At 34.9% G+C, this 23807-nt stretch overlaps 1 protein-coding gene across 1 annotated transcript; it reads right to left on the bottom strand.

Moving 5' to 3' along the window:
* Positions 1–12535: 12535 nt before the first annotated feature.
* On the bottom strand, positions 12536–13963 carry LOC149578554 (uncharacterized). Its single transcript, XM_089829802.1, has 3 exons — positions 13480–13963; positions 13189–13394; positions 12536–12994 (listed from the first exon to the last, which is right to left on the bottom strand). Exons 1-3 carry the CDS (start codon positions 13579–13581, stop codon positions 12709–12711), a joined length of 594 nt encoding a protein of 197 aa, XP_089685928.1. The 5' UTR covers positions 13582–13963; the 3' UTR covers positions 12536–12708.
* Between the last annotated feature and the right edge of the window lie 9844 nt (positions 13964–23807).

Here is a 23807-nt window from a genome sequence, read left to right as displayed (position 1 = left end):
AACTAAGTATTGGAGGAGGTTGTTGTTGGAATTGCAATTAAGAAGGTTGAACTCTCCACTCTTGTTAATGATTTGGAGAAATTAGTAAATAATGAAAACACATTGCTTTCTAAGATATGTAATGTCCCAGCATCTACCAAAGAAACAAGGGATAAGATGGATAAGCTTGATGCCGATCTACAGAAGTGCGGTCAAGATCTGAACATGGATCCTAGTTCCAGTTTGGTACATTTTTTCAGAGATTATATTTTTGCAAGGTAAGAAAACAGACTTATTGCATGAGGAGTACAACATAAGATCACAGATCAAGTTCATTCAAGATTTTTTATTACCTCATTTGGAGGTCATGCAAAGGCATTTATAGGTTGCAAAGGATCTCATGCAGAGTCAATGAGTGTCAATAGCAAATAACATGGTGGATCTTGCAATCAAACTAGAGATGAAAGGAAAGTTCTTGAGAAACTCGAGAATAATTGGGATAAGACTATGGCTATTGTGATGAGATTGCACAACCCATTTTTTACTGAGTTGGTATAATCCTCGGGCCACAATTGAATGTCACTACTCGGCATAAGTGACAAAAACAAGGGGGAAATGTCTATATGATCAAGTATAAAAGGGGAAATATGTGAAGAAATGAAATGAAAATGCTACTATGGAGTAATAAGGAGATAATGTTGAACAAAAAAAATGGAAAATATTTTGAAAATGTAAGTTACAATGTATGATGACTGAGATACAAGTATGGAGTGCACCCAAAGGGGGAGTAATGGTTTATCAAGTGTTTGCGATGTCAAATTTTAATCATGATAAGTGTTTTTTCCACTAATGCCTAAGGGGGAGATTGTTGACCCTAAAAGAAATCTCAGTATTGTCTAAATTAGTGCAAAACACTTGCTAATGTTCTCAAGGAAGAGTTGATTGATCAACACTATGATCAAGCAACTTTTAAGGCCAAGCTACATAATGTAGAAGTGTACAAGTTCAATATGTGTCAAGGTAGACATAGTTGTCAAGCACATGAGCAGTCCTTGAGAAGTTAGTTGTAGTCTAGCTATCTAGAGGAAAACACATATGTAAGTTGACTACTATATGAGCTGACCAGTTCCATGCTTAAAGAAATTTAAGATGAGTGTTTTTTTTTTCGAGGGATGGCATGAAGAAACAAGAATGACTGAGCATCAGGATGGTATATGCATCAAGTTACATAGTTTGTATATATGAGTTTGGAATGGAACAAAATCCTATGTAAACTATTTTTTTGAGAATGAAACATGTTTCTAATTTTGAGGAGCTAATTAAGGAGGTGATTATGCTTGTGATTACACATCATTAATCCCTATATAGGATGATGGACCAATCAAAAAATTGGAAAGGTCAATCACCAAAAGGTAGGAATTATAATCGTTGATTGTGATCTAGGAGCTTTGTGAGATGGTTATAAAAGAAGGGTTTCAAGATATAAAATGTAGTTGTGAGTTGAAGTTATGCATGTATGTGAAATTGAAGGAGAATCAGCAAGTTGTGAAGTAAGGTGACCAAGTAGTGTAGTGAGGAGATATTGCAGATAAGTCGTAAAAAGATGATTACAATTTGAATAGGGAGAATCTGTTATCATCATTTTAGTGCAAATCGAAGGATCAAGTTACTTTTACATTATAACAAGTGTATCAGGTGGATCTCTTGACGAAGTGGTCTTAGTAGGCCTGTTGCAAATCTCTTAACAGAATACTCACTTAATTGTGAAGTTTAAATCCTTTAATCAAGGTAGACTTGATAGCCTTGTAATATTTTAATAGAGAAGACCCCTCATAGGGTAGATTATCATAAGTGATCAAAATTTTTTCCCTGATAGGCACTTTGTTACTGCGGTAGTGAAACTTTTATGGGTTTCATCCCCACTGTAGTTTTACCTTCACCTTGGAGGGTTTTTGCATTACCAAATCTTGTGTTATGTGTTGATTACTTGTTTATGTGTTATATTCATGTAAGTAGATGGTAGATATGGTATTACATGATGATGCATGATTAAGGATAATGTGGTGAACAATGTTTAATTTGGTTTATGTTTGAAGTGGTAAAAGTTTTGAAGATCCTAATTCAAACCCCCCTCAGCATCTCACTTTCCCATTAGATTTCCAACACCTTACGTCCATGTCATAAATGATAGTCTCAAGTACACCATGCAATCTGAATACCTCTTGTAAAAACTTCTTGTTCAATGCCAAGGATTCATCTCACAAACTACCACGTATAAAATGTGCAATCTTGGTTAACTTCTCAACCACCACTAAAATAGCATCATGTCTCTGTCTGATCATGGGTAATCCATGAATGAATTCCATGGAGATGAATTTCCATTTATATTATGGTATCTCATGAGGAAAAAGTAATCTTATCAGATGAACATGCTTAATTTTAACTCGTTGGCATTATAAACACTGGGATACAAAAGCTGACATGTCACACTTTAGTCCTGGAAAAAAGTAAAGCGACCTCATATCAGAAACCATCTTAGTTACTCAAGCATCACCCAAATAAGGAATGCAATGCATCTCCTCCATCTTTATTTTCCTCAACCCTAAAAGATTGAAAATGTATATGTGACCCTAGTATCTTAGGAGAACATCAGTGTTGAAACTATAGCTGTCAAAATAGTGGTCATTTGGATCAATATACAATGCTTCCTTAACCATCTCATAATTGTCATCCCCTACAATTTTTTGTATCACATGTTCTCTCAAGCATGTCCTTGTGGTAGATATAGCAATGATATGTGTTATTTTGCTATGAGTATCAACTACCCTATTTTCCTTCCCTTTGATATACTCAATACCAAAGTCATACTCGCTAAGGAACTCAAGACAACATCTTTGTCTAAAATTCAAATTAGGTTGTGTGAAGATATATCTTAGCCTCAAGTGATCAATTTTCATCTCAAATGGTTTTCCAATAAAATAGTGCTTCCACATCTGTAAGGCATGAACAATAGTAACAAACTTGAGATCATGAGCCAAATAGTTAACCTCATGTTGCTTTAGCTTACAACACTCATAAGCTACTACCTTCCCATCCTACATCAAAAATCCACCTAAACCATCACCTAAAGTATTTGTAGTCATGATGAAATTCCCATAAGATCTAGAATCACTAGGATAGGAGCAGATGTGAGAATTTTTTTCAATAACTGAAAGAATCACTCATACTCATTGATCCACTCATATATCTTCCCCTTTATTTGTAGAGACATAATAGGTGCTTCTATCTTAGAAAATCCCTCCATAAATTTCTAATAGTAGCTTTCCAAATCCATAAAGCTTCATATATCACTCACATTATGTAGAACTATCCATTCCAGAATAGCCTTGATCTTGGCAGGATAAACTGAGACTCCTTCTACAATAATGATGTGCCTAACATAATGGATCTATTTTTTTATAGAAGGTACACTTAGATAATTTTGCATAAAAATTCATGTGACAAAGACACTACAAAACAATGTGCAAGTGTTCCTCATACTCTTCCATGGTCTTTGAGTAAATCAAAATGTCATCTATGAAAATCTCTACAAACTTACCCGAATAGTCTATAAATAAATTGTTCATCGAGTTCATGAATTTTGAGGTGCATTTGTGAGACCAAAGGGTAGAACAAAAAATTCATAATACCCATACCAAGTCCTGAAAGTTGTTTTGGCTATGTCCTCATCCTTGATCAAGAGTTGATGATATCCAAATTGAAGATCAATCTTGGAGATTACTATAGCTCCCTTCATTTGATCAAATAGCTCATCTATTCATAGAAGTAGGTATCTACTTTTTAATGGTTACTTTCTTTAGCATTTTGTAGTCAATACATAGTTGCGGGGTACCATCCTTCTTTTGAACAAAAATAATAGGTGCTCCCCATGGTGACACACTTGGATGTATGAATCCCTTGTCCAATAACTCTTGTAGTTGTACCTTAAGCTCATACATTTCAGTTGTGATCATCCTATGAGGTGCCTTAGATTGAGGCTCTGCACTCGGCTTAATATCTATAGATAAATCAAACTCTCTTTTAAGCGGTAGTTCAAGTAAGCCCTCAAGAAAAACATCCTAGAACTCTTGAAAGATAGGATAATCCTCTAAGGAAGGTATAAGATCTTCAAGATCCTTCACATGTGCAACATAAAATTGACATCCTTTCCTTTTATCCTTCTTAAGTTACATAGTTGATATATTCCTTAAAGCTATAGGCCTCTTAACTCCATTCACCGCTATAGAATTACTAAAAACATCCAAGCATTCTATTGACTTATTTTTTCAATTCACAATTGCCTTATATTTAGTGAGCTAATTAATGCCTAGAAAAACATCATATGACCCAAGGGAGCTACATACAAATGGCCTTGCGTGTGGAAGCCAGAAAGTTCCACCTCACTGCATGAAAGACACTTCTATACTCTTTGATCTTCTTGATTTCCATACACAACTATCCACGGGTTAGCCATATACCCTTCTCTAAATGGAAGTCTAGACCCTACTCTAGGATCAACAAAAGATTCTGTAGCACTAGTATCAATTAAGATAGAAACTTCATAACCATAAAGCTTACTACTTAGTTGTATAGGAGATGCCTGAAATTCCACCTACCTATGCTCTATAGTTGCATGAATATGATGTTGTGCTTTAAGTTCATCCCTAGATGTGGATTGCTGAGGGCATATAGCAACATAGTGATCACCCCCACATATGAAACATCCATCACGTGGTCCCTGATAACGTAATGATCTATCATTCTTGTTCTAGTTTATATTATTATTACCACTATTGTTCCTATTGTTGTTTCTACCTCTATTATTGTTTTGTCCTTGGTAGTTCTTGTTGTTGTTCTTTCTTGATTCCTTTTGGCCTTTTTTCCTAGATATCCTTGATTTGTTTTTTTCCACTCTTCTATTTGTTATTGTTAAATTTCCTCTTAAAAACTTGATTGTTATATACCTTCACTAGATCTGCATCTTTTAGCCTTTGTTCATGTTTAAGAGCCTTCTTGAGTGCATAATCCATGGTTTATGTATCATTCATCTCTACCTCATTCTAGATCTCTAGATGCAACCCCATAACAAGCTTATAGGTCCTGAACAATTTTTCATTCTGATATTGAGGTACAAAATCGCTGATGGATTGAGTAACTATCATAATTCCCTGTATCAACTTGTAGAACTCAGTTGCCTTCTTCTAAGGCAACCACCTCTTACAAAAAAAGATATAAGAAATCCTCCCATGATATCTCACCATGTTGTATCTTCTTCTTAGCCATCACATTTTCCCACCTAGTTGTTGCTTCTCCAACTAACTGAAAAGTGGCCCATACTTCCCACAATTTTCCCATGAATTTTTGGACAAGAAAATACTTCTCCATAGTAGCTATCCAAGCCCTTGTATCTTCTCCTAAAGTGTTGCGATTGAAGGTAGGAGGAGTGACCTTCCTAAGGTCCTTACTTAAATCTTCTACAATTTGAACCCTGTCATGAACTAACCCAACCCATCCTACGATCAACTTCCTCCTTTTTCCACTCTTTATTCCTCCTATCTTCCTCTAGATTCCTTTGGGCCTCAAGTAATTAAACCTCTTCCCTTATCTTTTGTTCTTCCTTAAGTCTACAAATAGCCTCTAAATGTTGATCCTCCTCTCTCTTCCTTGCTTCCTCCTCAACTAGCCTACCTCTCATTGCATCCTCCATATTATCCATACATTATCCTTGCTAAGCAAGTAGAGCTATAATCTAATCCAACCTCTGATTCTTAGGCTCATCATGTGGACCATTTTTGCCTCCAACCCTATTACCTCTACAAGATTACATCGTTTCAAATTACTCCTACACCAAATTAAGCCACACAACTTTAGCAACAGTTTGGACCATAGGCCCTAGTGTTAAACGCACCTTTGATACCACATGTAAAGACAAAAAAATCCTAATACATTACGAAATATGCAAATACCCATATAAAGTGGAAAGAGTCAGTTTGAAAAGTCAAATAATCATCCCATTCAAAGAATTTGGATCATACATGTCAACTAGTGGTCAAAACACAAAGAGATTTATAGTGTCATCACAATATATATGTACATGTGAAAATGTCAACCAAGAGTTGATACATGCACAATTACATCATTATGTAGCATTGATCTAGATACATAAGGTAATTGATCAAAATTTTGAGTTCAACTAATCATTTATTAATCCAACCATAGGTTGGATTATAAAAGAAGACATAAATATATAGAGCATACATCAAGAATTGCCATTGAATATGTCAACATGCATATCATACATAAAACCATGATAAGATAAGATAAGATAAATCTATTAATGTCCAACAAAAGACCATCAAGGGTCTAAGGGACTGAGAGCATACAACCAAAGAAGCAACGGACAACAAGACACTAAACGATGTCTGGGAAAGAGCAAGTGAGAAACAAAAGAAACAAAGCAACAAAGGAGCCAACAAAGAGGCAAGAACTAGGGATCATTCCTCCGTTGAAAGAAATCCAACACCAAACGAGACAGTTCTGGGCAAGAAGAAACTCTAGTCCCTTGCTCCAAGTTGTGGGAGTGGTGTTGTTGAAGAGTAAGAGTAAACCTAGTGCGGGGTCTCACTAATTTGGAGTAGCCAACTGTGGGGGTACTAGAGGCAATGGAGGTCCACTTCATCCCCCACGTCAAAGACAAGCGGAAGAAGGTGGTGATAATGAGGAGCTAATATGAGGCCTTCTAAGGTGTCAAGCATTGTAAAGTGTGGTCCCAAAAATGCATCGCCTCCCTGAGATAGTGTGTCAGACACCTCTGATCCATGTATGCAAAGAAAGTTGCAAGGGAACTACACTCTCTAAATAGAAAATAGAATCTCCCTCTAGTCTCATAGTAGGATAGGCAGCAGAAGATGAAATGGGTCTTAATCTCAGCCTCAGCCAAGTAGCACAAGCAACAGATCTGGTCCCCTCTGTCCATATGATGATTAGTCTGGATCTGTAACTGGTGGGAGTTGACTCTGAAAGATCCAAGGGAGATGCATAAGGCATGATACCAACATTGCAACAAGTATCTAAGTTGTATAATAATCCCATCAGTCATAACCAAGAAGTGCTCAATGTAAAAGGCCATCTTAGGATGTAACCCCCCAACTGGGTTATTCCAAATCACAGTGATATATTGTCTGTTAATGTTCATCCTAACATGTCCATTCAACTCCTATTGTGAGGGGAAGAGATGAGCAGGAGCATCCAATGAAAATTGAAAGGGAGGGAGGTGGTCAATATCAATCCCTATTTAGTTTAACAAAGAGGTCTCATGAGTGTACCAGCATCAACCTCTAGGGGAGGGATTTGAGGCAGCAATGGCAATAGAGGAGCACTAGGCCAAGTAATCATATCTATGACGACCATCCACGGAATCTGCAAAGCCATGAAGTTGGTCAAGAAACCAAACCAAATCAAAAATGGCACCCAGTCTGAAAGGATGAGCCCTGAATTTTGCCATAATAATGTCATGGAGGGCGAATCTATGGCATATGATAATGTGTTAGAGAAGTAAAGTCTAAACATGCTCAATAGAAGCCCAATCTGAGTCAAGAAGAGACGATCCCCATACCACTGAACCATAAAGCACTGTTGGTCTAACCAAGGAGTCCATAAAGGACAACTTGGACATCATGTCCTGGAAGTGGTGTCTAAAGCATTGTCTCCTAAGCCTTAAAGATAAGAGACCATGTAACAACATCAAATACACAAAACAAATATATCATCGAACCTATGCCCATCTACATGTAGTCATGTCTCCAAATCCATCGGATCAAAGTCCATCCACTATCTTGAGATGGAAGTGTGGCCCGAGCACTTTTACCGTATAACCACAGAGTGGTTAGCTTCCTCAGGGTCCTTCCTAACATGAAGAACTCCCCGACCCTGCGCAAGGAACCTAGCAACTCAGGACGATTGGATCAGATGGATCTAGCGTAGACAAGTGCCTAATCTACATGCACATATGCCCAATAGAAAACATACACATGGATGTGGCAGGGAGAAAGTAATGTAACCATGCATTTCAAACATATGCATTCATTTTATCAGCTTGGACAAGCAACAAACCAGAGTATAACTGGCAACTAGTGAGAAAACAAAATCTTTGTCTTTTATTAAACTACCCTTCCCTGTAGGACCCACATTCACCACCCTCCCAAAAATTATTTTTATATAAATATGGAAGAAAAATAATGAACAATAGAAATGCATTTTGTATCTCTTAACTCAAAAGAAAATATGCTAAATCATCTTTGTATCCACAAAATGCCACTTTACAATGAAATCTACACTTCAAGGGATATGGAACCTTTTGTAATAACATAATCACTCTTCTCTATATTAGAGTTAAAATCAAAACATTTATCCCTTATACAACATAGAGTAATAATTTAACTCCCTCCAAGCATATTAAAAATACAAGTATCATTAATAAGGAACATTTCGTCTTGGATTTATATATATATTTCAAAAGGTTTCAGAATCACTTAAGTTCAAGGTTGAACTCTAGTGGAATATAATTACACATGGAGACAACTTATGTTACCCAGAGGTACAAAACTGAGTAAAATTCCTAAGTTGAAGTTTTCTTGTAATGGTGCAAATTTTTCAGCAAATTTTGTCGAGTTTAAAAAAAAAACACCATAATCTCAAGTTAATTAATTCTTCAATTGTATCATTTTCAAAGCAGCGTAGTATTTAGTAGAACAACTTCCAAATAAGAGATTTCGCACCATCCAATTATGCTAACTATCACACAAAAACAACTTGAATGACACATATCTACATATGTATTGAAATGAGCAATTCTACTAAAGTTATTGAAGTATGATTCAACCATTTTTCTACATCTGAGCATAACTCATCCAAATCTTTTTATTTCAGTCGTATCCTAGTTTGTACATTATTTGGTGCTGAATATAACTTTTCAATCAATTGATCCATCAAATCTCATGGTTTGACATAGTAATTATAAAAATATAATTTATATTTTTAACTTCGACATTTGAGAAAAAATGAAAAGTAAAACCATAGAAGGAAAGTCTTTTAAGATTTCTCATAAAAGATTAGAAATGGAAAGGAATTCAGAAATTTTCTAGTGCAATTGATCTTCAGTCCCTTAGACGGCTCTGGTCTCATTTTTTATGATTGGTGTTATGAGTTTTGGTTCAATGTATTGCTTACCTATGTATTGCTACAACTCCATTTATGCTCAGGCTGAAAACTACAACCTAGGTGGTAGTAATAAAGTCTATTATGTTTCTCAGGTGTAGTATTTAATAAATGAATTCAAACACCAGAAGACACTCGGCTTCTTTCTTTTACTTATAAAGCATAGCCTGGCTTGCTGATTGTTTTTTTTTAAGAACAGATATTATTTATCAGTTCAAACTTATCATTTCCTTTTTATATTAACAATGGTAAGGAGTAGTGTACAGATCCTAATCTTTTCCAAAAAAAAAAAAATTGAGTAAAGAAAAATGATAAATGTCAAACAGTTTGCCACATTTCTTGGTTCTAGTGAAATCTATTGTCACAATTCGCAGCTCTAAAGAAAATACTGGTTTATACTCTTTCCAGGTACTATACAGATGCAAATTATAAAATCTACATAATATTAACAACATTTTCTTTAATATTCTACTTGATCATTTCTAATAAAAATTATCCAGCGGGTATTATCTATCAAGAAATTTCATAGTATTGGAACCTGGATGAGTTGCCTAATTAAAATGGCGTTCTTGTAGCCGAGCACTATTCCACTTGAGGCTTCCCTCGTCTTACTGAAGTCCCGACGCAGAACATAATCCCCTACTCTTGGTATTCCCCATTCATATCTCTCACAATGTTCATGGTTTCCCTTATAATAAAGAAAGAAAGAAAAAATACAACCATCTTACATGCCGAGTGTTATGGTGAAAACACGCCAGTTTTATATGAAACCATTTATTCTTCCAACCGTAAAGATGAACTGTCACTAATCCTTTCCACTAATGAGGTCTTTAATAACCTTTAACCATTCCCTCCAATGGGAATTTCAAATAAACAATAATAGAAAACATAGTGATAGTTCTTTAAAATAATTAATACAAATGAGACCTTCCTGATTTATCATCTCTTTGTACAGTAATATATCAATGTGATTTTTATTTTTTTAAGTCTATAAAATTCCTTTCTCTTTATTAAATTTTATTTTTGCACAGATTTCATTTCCAATATCTTATATTCACATACTAACTTTATTTAAGTTCTCACATTGAATTTGAACACATGGTTATTTGAGAGTAAAGTTAGAGACAAATTATGCAACACAAACAATGCATTATATGTTTAAGTGTGTATGTTTAAGTGTGTGTGTGCACACACACCGGAAACTACCGAGGAGCTAGCCTCCTCTACCTCAACCACACTCTCGCCTTCATACTTGCAAAACTTAGACACACAAAATGAGTCAATATAAGATAATATATCAAAATATGCATGGATTGAACTAAATCATCATATTACTTCCATCTATATAATCATCAACCAATATTCTATCAAGGAGATAATAAGCCAAAACATCTAGCAATATCAACTTATAAGTCTAAATAGAAATCCATAATATTTATGACAAAAGTCGAGTCAAAACTCTAAGTCAACTATAGTCAACATCAAAACATCCTCAAGTATAGGTGGTCATAGGTCGAGTCGTGACAAAGGGAATCTCACCTCATGTATTGCAACTCTTGCAAGGTACGCACAAAAATGGATATGTTAATTCAGCTTTTAAAAAAATTAGGAAAAGTAATTGGCATGTTTTTAGTAAGTAGGAGATAATTTCCACAAGTCAAATTGTGATATTGCTATCAGGATTTAACTATGTAGTTTTGAATCAAACTCATTGACCCATGTTTCATGAGTAGTGATTCAACATGAATCCATGTCTCATGAGAATAAATGGGACACTTAGCACTCACTGGATTTAGGTGATACTCACAGATCCCGAGACTTCCCAGAAGGTCACCCATCCCACTAGTACTCCATCCAATGAGTGTTAAGTGTTTCATTTATTCTCATGAGAGATGGCTTCATGTTGAAGCACTACTCATGAAACATGGGTCAATGAGTTTGACTCAAAACTACACAATTAAATCCTGATAGCAATATCACAATGTTTTTAGTAAACATAAGAGTTGTGATTAAAATAGATATATTGATACAGCTTAAGAAATTTTTAGTTAAATGCAATTGGCATGTTTCTAGTAGACATAAGAGTTGTGACTTTCTTGTTAGATATCCATGCTCAATGTGGAAGCATATATGCAGTATGTGAATTGTTTGACAAGATGTCTCAAATTGATTTTTCATGGAATGAAAGGAGTGTATTTGTAGGATACCAGCAAAATGATGTTGTCGGGAATAAAACTAAACCTCGTACCCTTTTATAACTTAAAGTTTATGAATTTGATTGTATTTTTTTCTCATCAATCATGGATGAAGAAATGCAAACTGAAAAATCATATTTGCACTTCTTTACAAGGTATTGGCTTGTGCAAAAACAGGTAACTTGATCTCGCAGCCTTCAAGGTAATGTGGACCATTGGTTTTAAGCAATTGGTTAATGTTGCTTGATCGATACGTTTTCACCATAAATAAAGAAGAGGTAAATTTTATTCGGTGTACCAAGGCAGAGATTGAGAAATGTACATTCAGAATTAAATTTTCATTATCTATATATACTTCATACTGTTTGTATAAATTTTTTTTATTTTTTTATTGGTTCTTGCTTATATGCATAATGTCCATTACTGTGGTCCTTTGGTACATTTGGAGGGAGCAAATTACTGAGAACACAATATAACCGATGAAATCATTGAGCTTCATCTAGTGCAAGCACTAGTTTATATTCAAACAAACTACGTTATATTCAGACAAATTCAAGGCCTGCTTGGATCATTTGACTTGGTATGCAGGAAGGTTTTGTGAATGCCTTAAGTTCTTTCTTTCCGGTTGTTTGATAACCACCCAGGTGTATTTAATTCACTCTTGTAACAAATTTGGGTGGATTAGATTTCAGAGGGAGGACAGCGACTGGGTGAGAATTTTTATCCATAATTTCCGTTCGCATTTTATTTGCAGAGCAGAGTAATATATATTGATTTCCCCACCCATTTTTCTTAAAATTAAATGCAATAATAAACAATAACTGAGTTTTACACTTGCTCCTCACTATAAAGGAGTTCATTTTTTATACAAGTTTTTAATTTTAATTTAATATTAAATAATAAATAAATATCAATAAACAGCCATTTTGTCGGCTGCGTAGACGCTTCCGCTCAAACCCTACTGTTAATGTTTGAAACAACAACAGTTCGCCCCGTTACTCGCAGCTATTAAACTGATTTTGGCTGAAACAAATTTAATCTGAAAAATGAAGGGCGAACATTTTGAGCTCATGTACAAACATTTTGAACTCATTCACAATGCGTGATTGAAACAACATTTAAGATTTCTGATTGAAATTCCATGGAAAAAACCAATAAAATACAATATGAGACACGCTATTAAAGATCGGCTGACATTGAGTTAAACCTGACATAAGTACATGGAAATGGAAATGGAATAGAAGAAAGAGTGGGAGAACTGTAATATACAAAGCGTTATTTAGCGCGGCAAGCCGCTCATTGCAACGCCTGGTTCATTTGCGTAGGGTTTCCAGCCATCGCCGCCTATTGCATTTGCCTTTGCCCTTGCCTTTGCAAAGCTCATGTAGTACAACACGCTCACAATAGTATTCAACACAGTAAAGGCTGCCCCTGCGGCAAACACTCCCTTCCGCAGCGTTTCACAGGAAAAGTTGTCAACACCGAACTGGCCCCTGTATTTCGTATGGTATGCATTCTGCACTGCTCCTGCCAAAAGGCACGCCTCTGCTATCAAGAATGTCAACCTACAATGCACACACAATAACAAGAGAAGATAGAAACAGACGCCGGAATAATAAATGTGAAGCAGAAATAAATGGAGGATCGGCACAGCTTGCACCAGGAAAAAATGAAGAATCGGTAAAGCTTGAATCCGGAAGAAATGAAGAATCTGTAAAGCTTGTACCAGAAAGAAATGAAGAATCAGTAAAGCTTGTACCAGGATAATATGAAGAGAATGATAGCGCAGCCACGAGATCCGCCTGGTGCAAGAGGGCGTCCGCAGCAAAGGCACCTGGTAACGGCCATTAACAGCACCTGCGAGGAGAAAAGCAAGAAAAGAGCGCCAGATCCAAATCCAGTAGCAATATCCGAATTGTAGACGCAGTACGTGGTCTCGTCATACTTGTCTGGAACTACATGACCCTAAAACACAAGAAAACCCCCAGATCATCAGTACTGAGATGCAGAAGCCGAAAAGGGCAAGGGTTTCGAGGGTTTTTAGACTTACCGTGCTCTTCCTTCGCTCCGCAGCTACGGCGAGGCCAAATACGCAGGCATTAATGATGAAGAGCAGCAAAAGGAAGATCATGGAGGTTTTCTCCTCCGCCATTGCTACAAGTCAGTTTCTTTCCCTTCCTTCCTGCAATGGCTATGACGGTCCGTGCTTTCTTCTTCCACTCCGAGATGATAAGCTGTCTCACAGTAGTGGAAACAGGTGGGACTCAATTCCGTACGCAGAACATGGGATTCTCATCCATCATTTTCTCAGTCTCTCTTACTTTTCATGGAGTTTTTTTATTGAAATGGTTTGGAAAATACGTAAAGGTGCATATAGGAAATGAAGTTAGGCCCCATGGGGAAACTGCCAGCTACAAAGTCAAAAGCGACCTTGGAAGTTGGTGGCAAGTGACCTGCTTTTGTTGTGTGATTTTATAATTTAAATCTTTTAGGGTTTCCGAGATAAAAGCTCTACAGCTATGCTAGCCTTTAGTGTTTCAAATCGTTTGTCCTTTGTTTCATATATATATATATATATATATATATATATATATATATGTGGTTGTGTGGAATATTATGGGATAAGGATGTTATCTTTCTTATGGCAATCAAGTTTAATAAGGATGTGGAGTCCTTTTTTACTTGAATATTAATGAAGTGGAGCTTGTTCTTCATATTTTTGGACAAAATGATGTTCTTCTATTTTTTTTAAATCAGTTAAAATCAGTACGGGCTGTTTGGTGGCAAGCATAAGAATAGAGAATTAGAATGGAAAATAGGAATGGGAGTGGGAATAGGGAATGAGAATGGAAAATGACAATCCCATTCTTGTTTGGTTCAACTAGAATTTATTTGACAATCTTTCTGTGATCCCCAATTTGTTTTGTAAATACCTCACACAACACTACCACCATTCCTTGAGCCATGTCAAGGCATACCATCCACAAAAAGGTTGTTTGTTGCCCTCCACAAGCACAACACTACTAATAAACAAAGCAAAATTGTTGGTCATTGAGAAGGGGGCATGTTAGTGAAAAAGAGAGGCAGGAGAACTAGATAATGAAATTGAGAGGGTTGAAGGTTGGCATGGGGAGGCAAAGGGCGTGCTAAGAGAAGTCCCAAACGCCTCACAGATCTGGCATCGAAAATCCCCTAATTTTTGTATTCATCGCCCCAAATTATGTCTTTCACATACAAAGGAGGTTCAAGCCATAACAATTTCCCTTCTGCTTTCAAAAGCTTTATGTCTCATGCATTGCTTACACATCCCCCCATTCATATCTGCCCTATCATTGAGAACAATGACAAAGCAAATCTGAACGCCTTGCTACTCCAAATCACGGGGAACGGCTGCAAAATCGTTGGTCATTTTGAAGATTTTCTATTCCATCCGATCTGTGTTGATGAAAGTGATGAAGAATCCTCTAGCCAAGAAATGAGTATTCTTGTTCTCCATTCCAATAACAGATATTTTTGGGAATTGACTTTATGCTCATTTTGGGCTAAAATGGGAATACATATTACTATTCCCCATTCCCATTCCATGCACCAAATGAAGAATTTAAAAAAAAATTCTAATTCTCAATGACCATTCGAGTCATATTCCAGCAACCAAACAGCCCCAAAGAGACCAAAACCAAGGTCGATTATTATAATTTGTTGTGGTTAATTATTTTGATTATTAGTTAATCTTGAGTAGATTCGAACCCAAGACCTCCCAATTAAGAGGCTCACAATTCATCAGTGTGTTGTAGGCTCTTGCCTAATGTTCTAGTATTTAGCATTTTATTTTTCTCATTTTAATTTGCTTTTTTTTTTTTTTTTACTTTGCAATGTCTTGTGGTAGACGCTCTTAATCTTTATTTCTCTTTCTTCTCTTTTGAGATTTTCCTAAAAAATCGTTCTCTTGTAATTCTTTTGTTCCATTAAAATATTGTATTTTTTCAATTAGAAAAGGATGTAGAGTCAAATGGATTGTAGAGAGGAAAATTTGTAAGCAATCTTGGGTATGTCCTATCATGTAAGTGAAAATTTTTATAACATATAAAGATACATTGATGCTCTCTTATGTATGCAAAATATATCTTTTGATGCACATTAGCTTTTAGATAATATCATGAATCAATGTTTATCCTTATATACAACTCTAAGGATTTAAGTAAAGTTTTTAATTATGTAAGTTAGACATGATTGCTAAGTGGACTCAGAACAAGTTGGCTCATAGTTTGAATATTTAGAAGTTCTAGGCTTATTTATTTTACAATTGTGCTTCTAAATGGAACCAGTCTTGCAATTATGGATCTTGTATTCGATAAGGGAAAGATGTTCAATTCCTAGGAATGAGTGTAGATGGAAGTACGTATGTATCAGGTTATGTACGCACACATTGCCCACACCACTTGAACATTTGTCATTGTGTGAAAGATAACTTAGCCAGAGTGGGTGTAAGAAGGACAAAAATGCAAGGCATTCAATTTCATTGCTATATTAGGTTGTGGCAGCCTAACTCTTTTTGGGAGAGATTCCAATTATGAAGCTCAAGGTCACAAGGTCTAATCTCTCCCAAATCTACATGGTACTAAAGAAGGTGTCATACCAGCATCACTGGTCACAAAAGTTTACTCTATGTAGTGTAGGTTTTAGAGGGTGCTATAAACGATTTGTGTATTCTTAAAAAAATATTGTTATATTTTCCTTAGCTTTAATTTATTTGTTATCTCCATGAGAACACATGCTAAACTAAAATCAAGTAGCCACCAACAAATGTAAATCAAGTTCAAATCCCAAATGGTCTAATGGACAACCTTTATCCTAGTAAAGAACTAAGGTTACAAATTATGCATCATAAAATAGAAAACAAAGTATCTAATACACAATCAAATGTGGAAAATTCTTTTAGTGGTAAAATCTTACTGATATTCAAGTGTAAGTGCATGGGATATTAGGATGTTAAAAATAGCAAGGTATGGAATGAAGATTCATGTGACCAAAATGATATGATAACCTCACAATCTTAAGGCACTCACATGTCTCCATGTTCTGAGGAAAGTGTGCCCGAGGACATGTCATAAGTGTTTGTGTGTGGAAATTGCACTATAGTTGTAAATGTAATACCTCAATAAATCATTACATTCATGGTTAGTGAAATCAAATAATCAAACAATATGCAAAAAAAAACATGATAAAGCAACCTATAGTCTTCTAGTCAATATGAGTATGATGCTCTTAGATTTTCAAGCATTTTCAATGACTATAGACGCTATTGAAATGAAGGATTTAATGTGAATGCAATCTAATCCATTTTTTGTGATCTTTGTATGCAATAGTATGAACAAATCTAGATGATTGAAATAATGATGCAATTAATCTATATGAACTCAGTGTTGACGAGTAGCGTCATTCGGATTTCTGAGAACTGTAACTGCACATATATGTGAATGTATATTCCACATACATATGCATGTCGTAGAAAACTCAAAATGCATTTCACTGATCTTGAACTAGTACAATCATCTAACTAAAATGAATTTCTTACATACATATACATATTCAGATCAGGTATCATATTCAGTCTAATTATAGATGGTAAAGATAGTTAATATTCACTAACTAATCAAGTTCATTAGGATCAGATTAGTTAGTGAATACTAACTATTACTAATCGTGCCTCTTGAAGTTGAAAGATCATAATCGATCTCATTGCAACCCTTGAAATATTATATATGCAAGATCAATGAAGGAAAGTAAATCATCGAAATCAATAAATGTATATACTCCTCCTGCATATTGATTATACTTATAGTTCGTTATCATTTTCCATAGCATATATATGGCTTACATAGTCACAAAGATATATTACTTGCATATTGGATCATTCTCCATTATTATTGAAAGACTAATCATATCAAGCAAGACATTGTCATTGAAGATCAATTTATATGAGATCTTACAATAGATCAGAATTTCTATAAGAAGAGATTGAACATAGTATAAGGAGATCAAATATTTAAATTGGAAATTATAATTGCATTCAAATCATTATTGAATCAATACCTACAAGAGAAAAGATACATATTAGATCCTCTTACATGCATCTATATTGATAAAAGTAAAAGAATACATAGTCTGATAGAAGTTTAATTCATTTATATGGTATCAAAGCTATAGTTATAACAAACCTAAACATGTGAATTCATGTTGCATACCTTTAACTTATCAAATTCATCTTTCAAAATGTCAAGTGCAATAAGACTCAAGGATCATCTTGATGGAGCCAATAACTTTAGAACATGGAAGCTACAAATCATGATGGTATTAAATGAAAAAAAAGTAGACTCATTTGTTAAAAGAAAAGTATTGAGCTTGAGAATGAACCAAAAAAATCATAGTGGATTGAAAACAATAAGAAAGATATGAAATTAATAATGGATTCTGTGAGGAATCACATTGTGCATATTCTAGCAAAACAAACAATTGTATACCCCATGCTCAAATCCTTAGAAAACACATTTGAGGTCAATAATATCAGAAGAAATCTTGCACTAAAAACACAACATATTCACATAAGCATGAATAAAGGTGAATCTGTAAATGCCTACTTTATAAGAATTATAGAATTAATGGATCAATTGTCTAACATTGGGCATGAAATAGACAACAAGGAATTATCTCTAACAACACTAAGTAGCCTCCCAAGTTCATGGGAACCATTCAAACAAGGCATTAATGCAAGATCAAAATGTCCAAAACTAGACCAACTAAGATTTGACTGTCTATGAGAAGAAGCTAGGTTGTTACCAAAAGGAATCAAACAAAAATCCTTAGATGAAGACATAAAAGTTCTTAATACAAATACAAAGAAGAAAGGAAAGAAGAAGAACTTCAAAAGAAAGAAGAATTTTCATGGGAAAGGAAAGTATAGAAAAGATACTTCACAAGTCCAATGTTTTAGATGTGACCAATATGGACACTATGTTGTAAGATGTCCTGATAGAACAAAGAGACAAGCATCTTATGCCCACATTGGAAAAGTAAACTCACAAGAAGAATCTAAGACGTTTTTATTTTATTCAGCACTATCAAATCAAGTGTCAAACAAATCAAGCACTTGGATAATTGATAGTGGATCATCCAGTCATATTACGGGATACTAAGAAAATATGGAAACAATGGTAGAAGAAACTAATGAAGAAGTAACCATTAGAGATGATTCTACACATCATGTAAAAGGTGTAGGGACTTGTACCATCAAACTAGAATCATGCATGAAAATTCAACTAAAGGTTGCGCTGTACATACCTGAAATCAAAAGAAACTTAATATCTATATCATCTCTTGAATATAATGGATAAATAATCACATTTATGAATGGGAAATTTTTGGCATGGCATAAATCCACCACATTTAAGAAAGCCAAACCTATAGGAATAAGGCAAGCTTATCTATATAATTTGTGTATTGAACCTAAACAAGCTCTCATTCTTGAATCTCCTGACATAAATGAAATATGGCACAACAAATTAGGTACATAAACTTTTGAGCCTTAAATTCAATGGATAAATTGGTGACCAGACTACCCAAACTAAACTCCTCACATTGTGGAACATGCAAAGAATGTGATCTAGGGGAAAACACCAAAGCATCATTCCATAGCAGTTCAAGAAAAAATAATAATATATTGCAACTAATCCACTCTAACCTATGTGGACCTATGTCAACACCCTCCAAGGGAAGATCCCTATACTATGTAATCTTCATAGATGATTTCTCAAGGACAACATGGATATATTTCCCAAAATGTCTAGAATCTAAGGAAATCCTAAATAGATTCAAAGAGTTCAAAGCTCTAACTGAAAATTTCTCTGAAAAGAAAATTAAGACCTTGAGAACTAACACTAGGACAAAGTAAACTTCAACATTGTTCAAGAATATTGTGTTAGTTCATGGATTAAGAGGGAGTTCATTGTACCTTACAATCCTCAACAAAACATGGTAGCTGAAAGGAAAAATAGAACTATTGTGGAGGCAGCAAAATCCATGATGTTTGATCAAAATCTAGATTCCTTTTTCCAGGAGGAAGCATCTAGAGAAACTATTTATATTCAAAATAGATGTCCACATTCTCATCTTGATAACAAAACTCTTGAGGAGACATTTACCAGATAGAAACTTGACATAAGTTATCTAAGGATCTTTGGCTGCCCAGTGTATATTCATGTACCCAAAGAGAAGACAATAAAACTAGAACTCTCCAGAAGAAAAATAATCTTTGTGGGATATAGTGAAACTTCCAAAGCATATAGAATATTCATTCTTGGACAAAGGCAAATAGAACTTAGTCAAGATGTAGTATTTGAGGAAGATATTGCCTTTAAAAGGAAAAAGAACCATGATGAGTTAGAAAATCAAAATCCTATCATAAACAAGGATATAGGTTCTACTCCTAAAATTTAGTCAAAACATCCTAAAGACACCTCATATGAAAGTCCACCTAAATCCAAGATTCAAAACAAGTGTCATGATGAAAATCAAAATTCCAACAAAAGAAAACAACCACTTTGGCCTAGGAAAATTGTGAAGGAAGTTAAAAACTTTGCAACACCTAATGGAAAATTCAGAGAAAGCAAAAGACCCCACAAACTAACATATAATACATTAATGAGTAAAATTCTTGACTCTGAACTAGCCAATGTTGATGAAGCCCTAAAACAACAAGCCTGGAAAGATTTTATGATAGAATAATACCACTCCATTTTAAAGAATGATTTTTGGGATATAGTTCCTAGACCAAAGGGAAAATCAGTTATTTCCTCCAAATGGTCGTTCAAAATTAAACATGTTGTAGATTTTAGCATAGAAAAACACAAGGCACGTTTTGTTCCCAGAGGATTCTCTCAGAAGGAAGGCATTGACTACAAAGAAACTTTTGCACTTGTAGCTCGATATACCTCTATTTTAGCTATGTTAGCCATTGCAGTAGCCAAAGGTTGGAAGGTTCACCAAATGGATGTTGAGATTGCATTTCTAAATGGAACAATAATAGAAGAAGTCTATCTAGAACAACCTAAAGGATTCATAATTCATAACACAAAATCTCATGTATGCAAATTAAAGAAGGCTCTACAAAATCTCATGTATGCCAATTAAAGAAGGCTTTATATGGACTTAAACAGGCTCCCCAAGCCTGGTATGAAAGAATTGACAAATACCTCATGAAATTTAAATTCTCAAAGAGTTTTGCTGATCCAAATCTCTATTTTAAATGTATTAATGGGGATATGTTAATTTTAATTCTTTATGTTCATGAGCTATTACTGACAGGCGAAGATCATCTTATTGCTCAATGCAAAGAGATTTAATTTCATAATTTGAAGTGAAAGATTTGGGTATTCTACACAATTTTCTAGGATTGGAAGTCTAGCAGAACCTTGATGATATTTTTCTAAATCAGGGAAAATACATTGTTGATATACTTAAGAGATTTGGAATGTTAAATTGTAGGCTTATGTCCACTCCCATGGAAACAAACTTGCACAATTTAAAAGAATCTACATCAAGATCCAAATTTGTAGATCCTACACTTTATAGACAGATTATTTGATCACTTATGTATTTGGTTAACACTAGATTTGACATATGCTACATAGTGAATGCTTTAAGTCAGTTCATGTGTGAGCCTCATGAAATTCATCTTGTTGTTGCTAAACATATTTTGAGATACCTATAGGGTACTATTGGATATGGCCTTAAATACAAGAAGACTAGTCTTGATCTACATGGATTCATAGATTCAGATTGGGCTGGTAGTGTAGCAGATCAGAAGAGTACATTTGGGTATTGTTTCAGTTTAGGATTCACTATGATCTCTTCAACAAGTAGGAAACAATCCTTCACTGCATAAATCTCTACTGAAGTAGAATATATTTTAACTTCTATGGGAGCCAGAGAAGCTATATGGCTTAGGAAGTTGATTGTGGGACTATTTGGAAAACCTCTAAAGCCTACTACTATTCTATGTGATAATCAAAGTTGTATCAAGCTATTAGAAAATCTAGTGTTCCATGATCGATCTAAGCATATTGAAATTCTTTTTCACTATGTCAATAATATGGTAGAGAGAGAAACCATTTATTTAGAGTATATTAACACTAGTGATCAAACTGCGCACATTCTCACCAAGCCTCTTTCTAGAGTTAAAGTACAACACTTCAGAAAGAAATTTGGTATGATTGAAATGTAATCGAGACTCGATCTCTAAATTTATTTCATTTGTAAAATTATATATTAAAGATGTTTAATGTGTAAACACTTTTTGTCATATGTGTGACTCTATGACTTATGGGCCCTCTTCCTATGTACATTACATTAAGGTGACAATCTTTTTTATGATGTACACTTGTATTAAACACTATGAAGGGATGACTTTACAATGTTTCCTATAGACATGATATCTTTATATAGGTCATGATAACAGTATCTCCTGAACATTTTGATGGATGTCTTTCAGATTATTATGTTCCTTATGAGATAATCATGGTGAGACATCATGTTATGTTATGATAGACATCATGCAACGTGATGTCTATGCACATGCCATAACTAGGATATATGAATATCATGTGACTTGATGCTCATGTCACAAGTAAGGTGATATCTAAACTCATCTTGTAACGCCCCGCCAAGGGATCCAAAGAATTAACCTAAAGTTTCACTAAGTTTGATAGCATTTTTTTTTTTTAAAACATGAAAGTTAAACTATTCACAACATAGTAGCGAAAGTAATAACAACATCCAACTGAAAGTAAACATACATACATAACAGGTTACATTCTTAAGGATCCCTTAACATTAAATCACATCTAACATAACTTTTAATGTTTCCATCTAATACTACATCCACATAAAATAATAATGAAAAGTCCAATGTTCATACATTACATTTATGAATGCTCAATCATCTATTGTACATGCCACAGGGTATGAAAGGCTTAAAAGAATATACATGATACATCATCATAAAAGATATAAAAATCCATTGTAACAGAGAACTATAAATCAAAAACATAACTAACTAAGTGCATGGTTCCTCCCAACCATAAATAGCATCATTAGACCATCGTGGGCCCTAGCCATCCCTCCATGTGTAACATCCCAAATCATCGAAGAGATCATCGGTATTAACATAGTAGGAATGTCACTCCTAAATCATACCATATCATATGCAGAAAAGAAATCTAACATGCAAAGTAAAGCATAAGATAACATTATCTAACATATGCAAATCATCAATGTAAGGATATGTGTCCACCATCATAATCCATGAACAGAATGAAGATAGATGTCAACAAAAAATGCATCAGCCATGGTGTCTCAAATGGATCTCAAATGATAAGAGTGGAAAAGCACTACCACCCGACCGCGTAGAACCTAAATGGTCCACTCCCACCGCGCTGAGGAGATAATTTCAAGTCCCAAAAAGGCTTTCAAATCACATAGCACAAATACTCTCTAAGTCTAGGAATCCTAAAAGTATACTAACTCAAAGATTCCAAATCACAAAATGACATCTAATCCCAAAGGCACAATATACACATGTAGGAAACCTACTATGCAAGCGGGAAAGTGTCATCGCATGGATCATGCTAGAGTTACCCTGGCAGTCTCTCAATAGACCCCGACCCCCTAGTGATCCCTATGCGGCCACTAGTATCCTCTCGTACAGACGAGGCATACTACGGAATGCAAGGTCACAACCAAGTGTTCTCTCTACTCCCATCCTAGTCTGTACTAGTACTCGAGGCATGGGCAAGAACAAACAATTATCGTATTAAGTCCATTTAAGTCAGTATTAGGTGTGATGTTTTCACTTATTAAAACAACTTACAATGAGTTACCCTAGCAGCCTCTTAGGGCCCCGACCCCCATTGCAAGCTACTTCCCAACACTACAAGTAGATAACCTACCCTAAGCTCATGGAATCATAAATCACCAAAATCACCTCAGTCCTATACAAGCGACTGGAAAAATACTAAAAGATAATCCACAATAAGAACATCAAATCTCCATGAGCAACTTAAAAGCATCCATTGATAATCATGACTACAACAGATCTCTATTGGCAACTAAAGGTATCAATGATAATCACAATATCCATTGGTTCTCAACAAGCAACCAAAAAGTATCTCAAAATAATAATGATCAAAGACTCCAAAATGGTCGAGTCCAAACATGTCACAACATGACATCATCAATAAATAAATCAACACTTCAGTTCCATCATGGCGACTAGAAAGTAATCAAAGGATAACTGATCGATGACTCAAAAATGGTTAAGTCAAG

This window comes from Cupressus sempervirens, chromosome 1 (assembly GCF_028749045.1).
Source record: "Cupressus sempervirens isolate cs-2001-9-10 chromosome 1, ASM2874904v1, whole genome shotgun sequence".
Classification (NCBI taxonomy): Eukaryota; Viridiplantae; Streptophyta; class Pinopsida; order Cupressales; family Cupressaceae; genus Cupressus; species Cupressus sempervirens.
Note: the sequence above shows the minus strand (reverse complement) of the source record. Positions and strands in the feature narration are given on the sequence as shown.

Excerpts from the sequence above, each read along its gene's own strand:
- LOC149578554 (XM_089829802.1), bottom strand. The coding sequence starts at position 13,581 with ATGGCGGAGGAGAAAACCTCCATGATCTTCCTTTTGCTGCTCTTCATC. Across the intron at positions 13,395-13,479 it reads CGGAGCGAAGGAAGAGCACG|GGTCATGTAGTTCCAGACAA; the intron begins GTAAGTCTAAAA and ends CTTGTGTTTTAG. Across the intron at positions 12,995-13,188 it reads ATTCTCTTCATATTATCCTG|GTTGACATTCTTGATAGCAG; the intron begins GTACAAGCTTTA and ends TGTGCATTGTAG.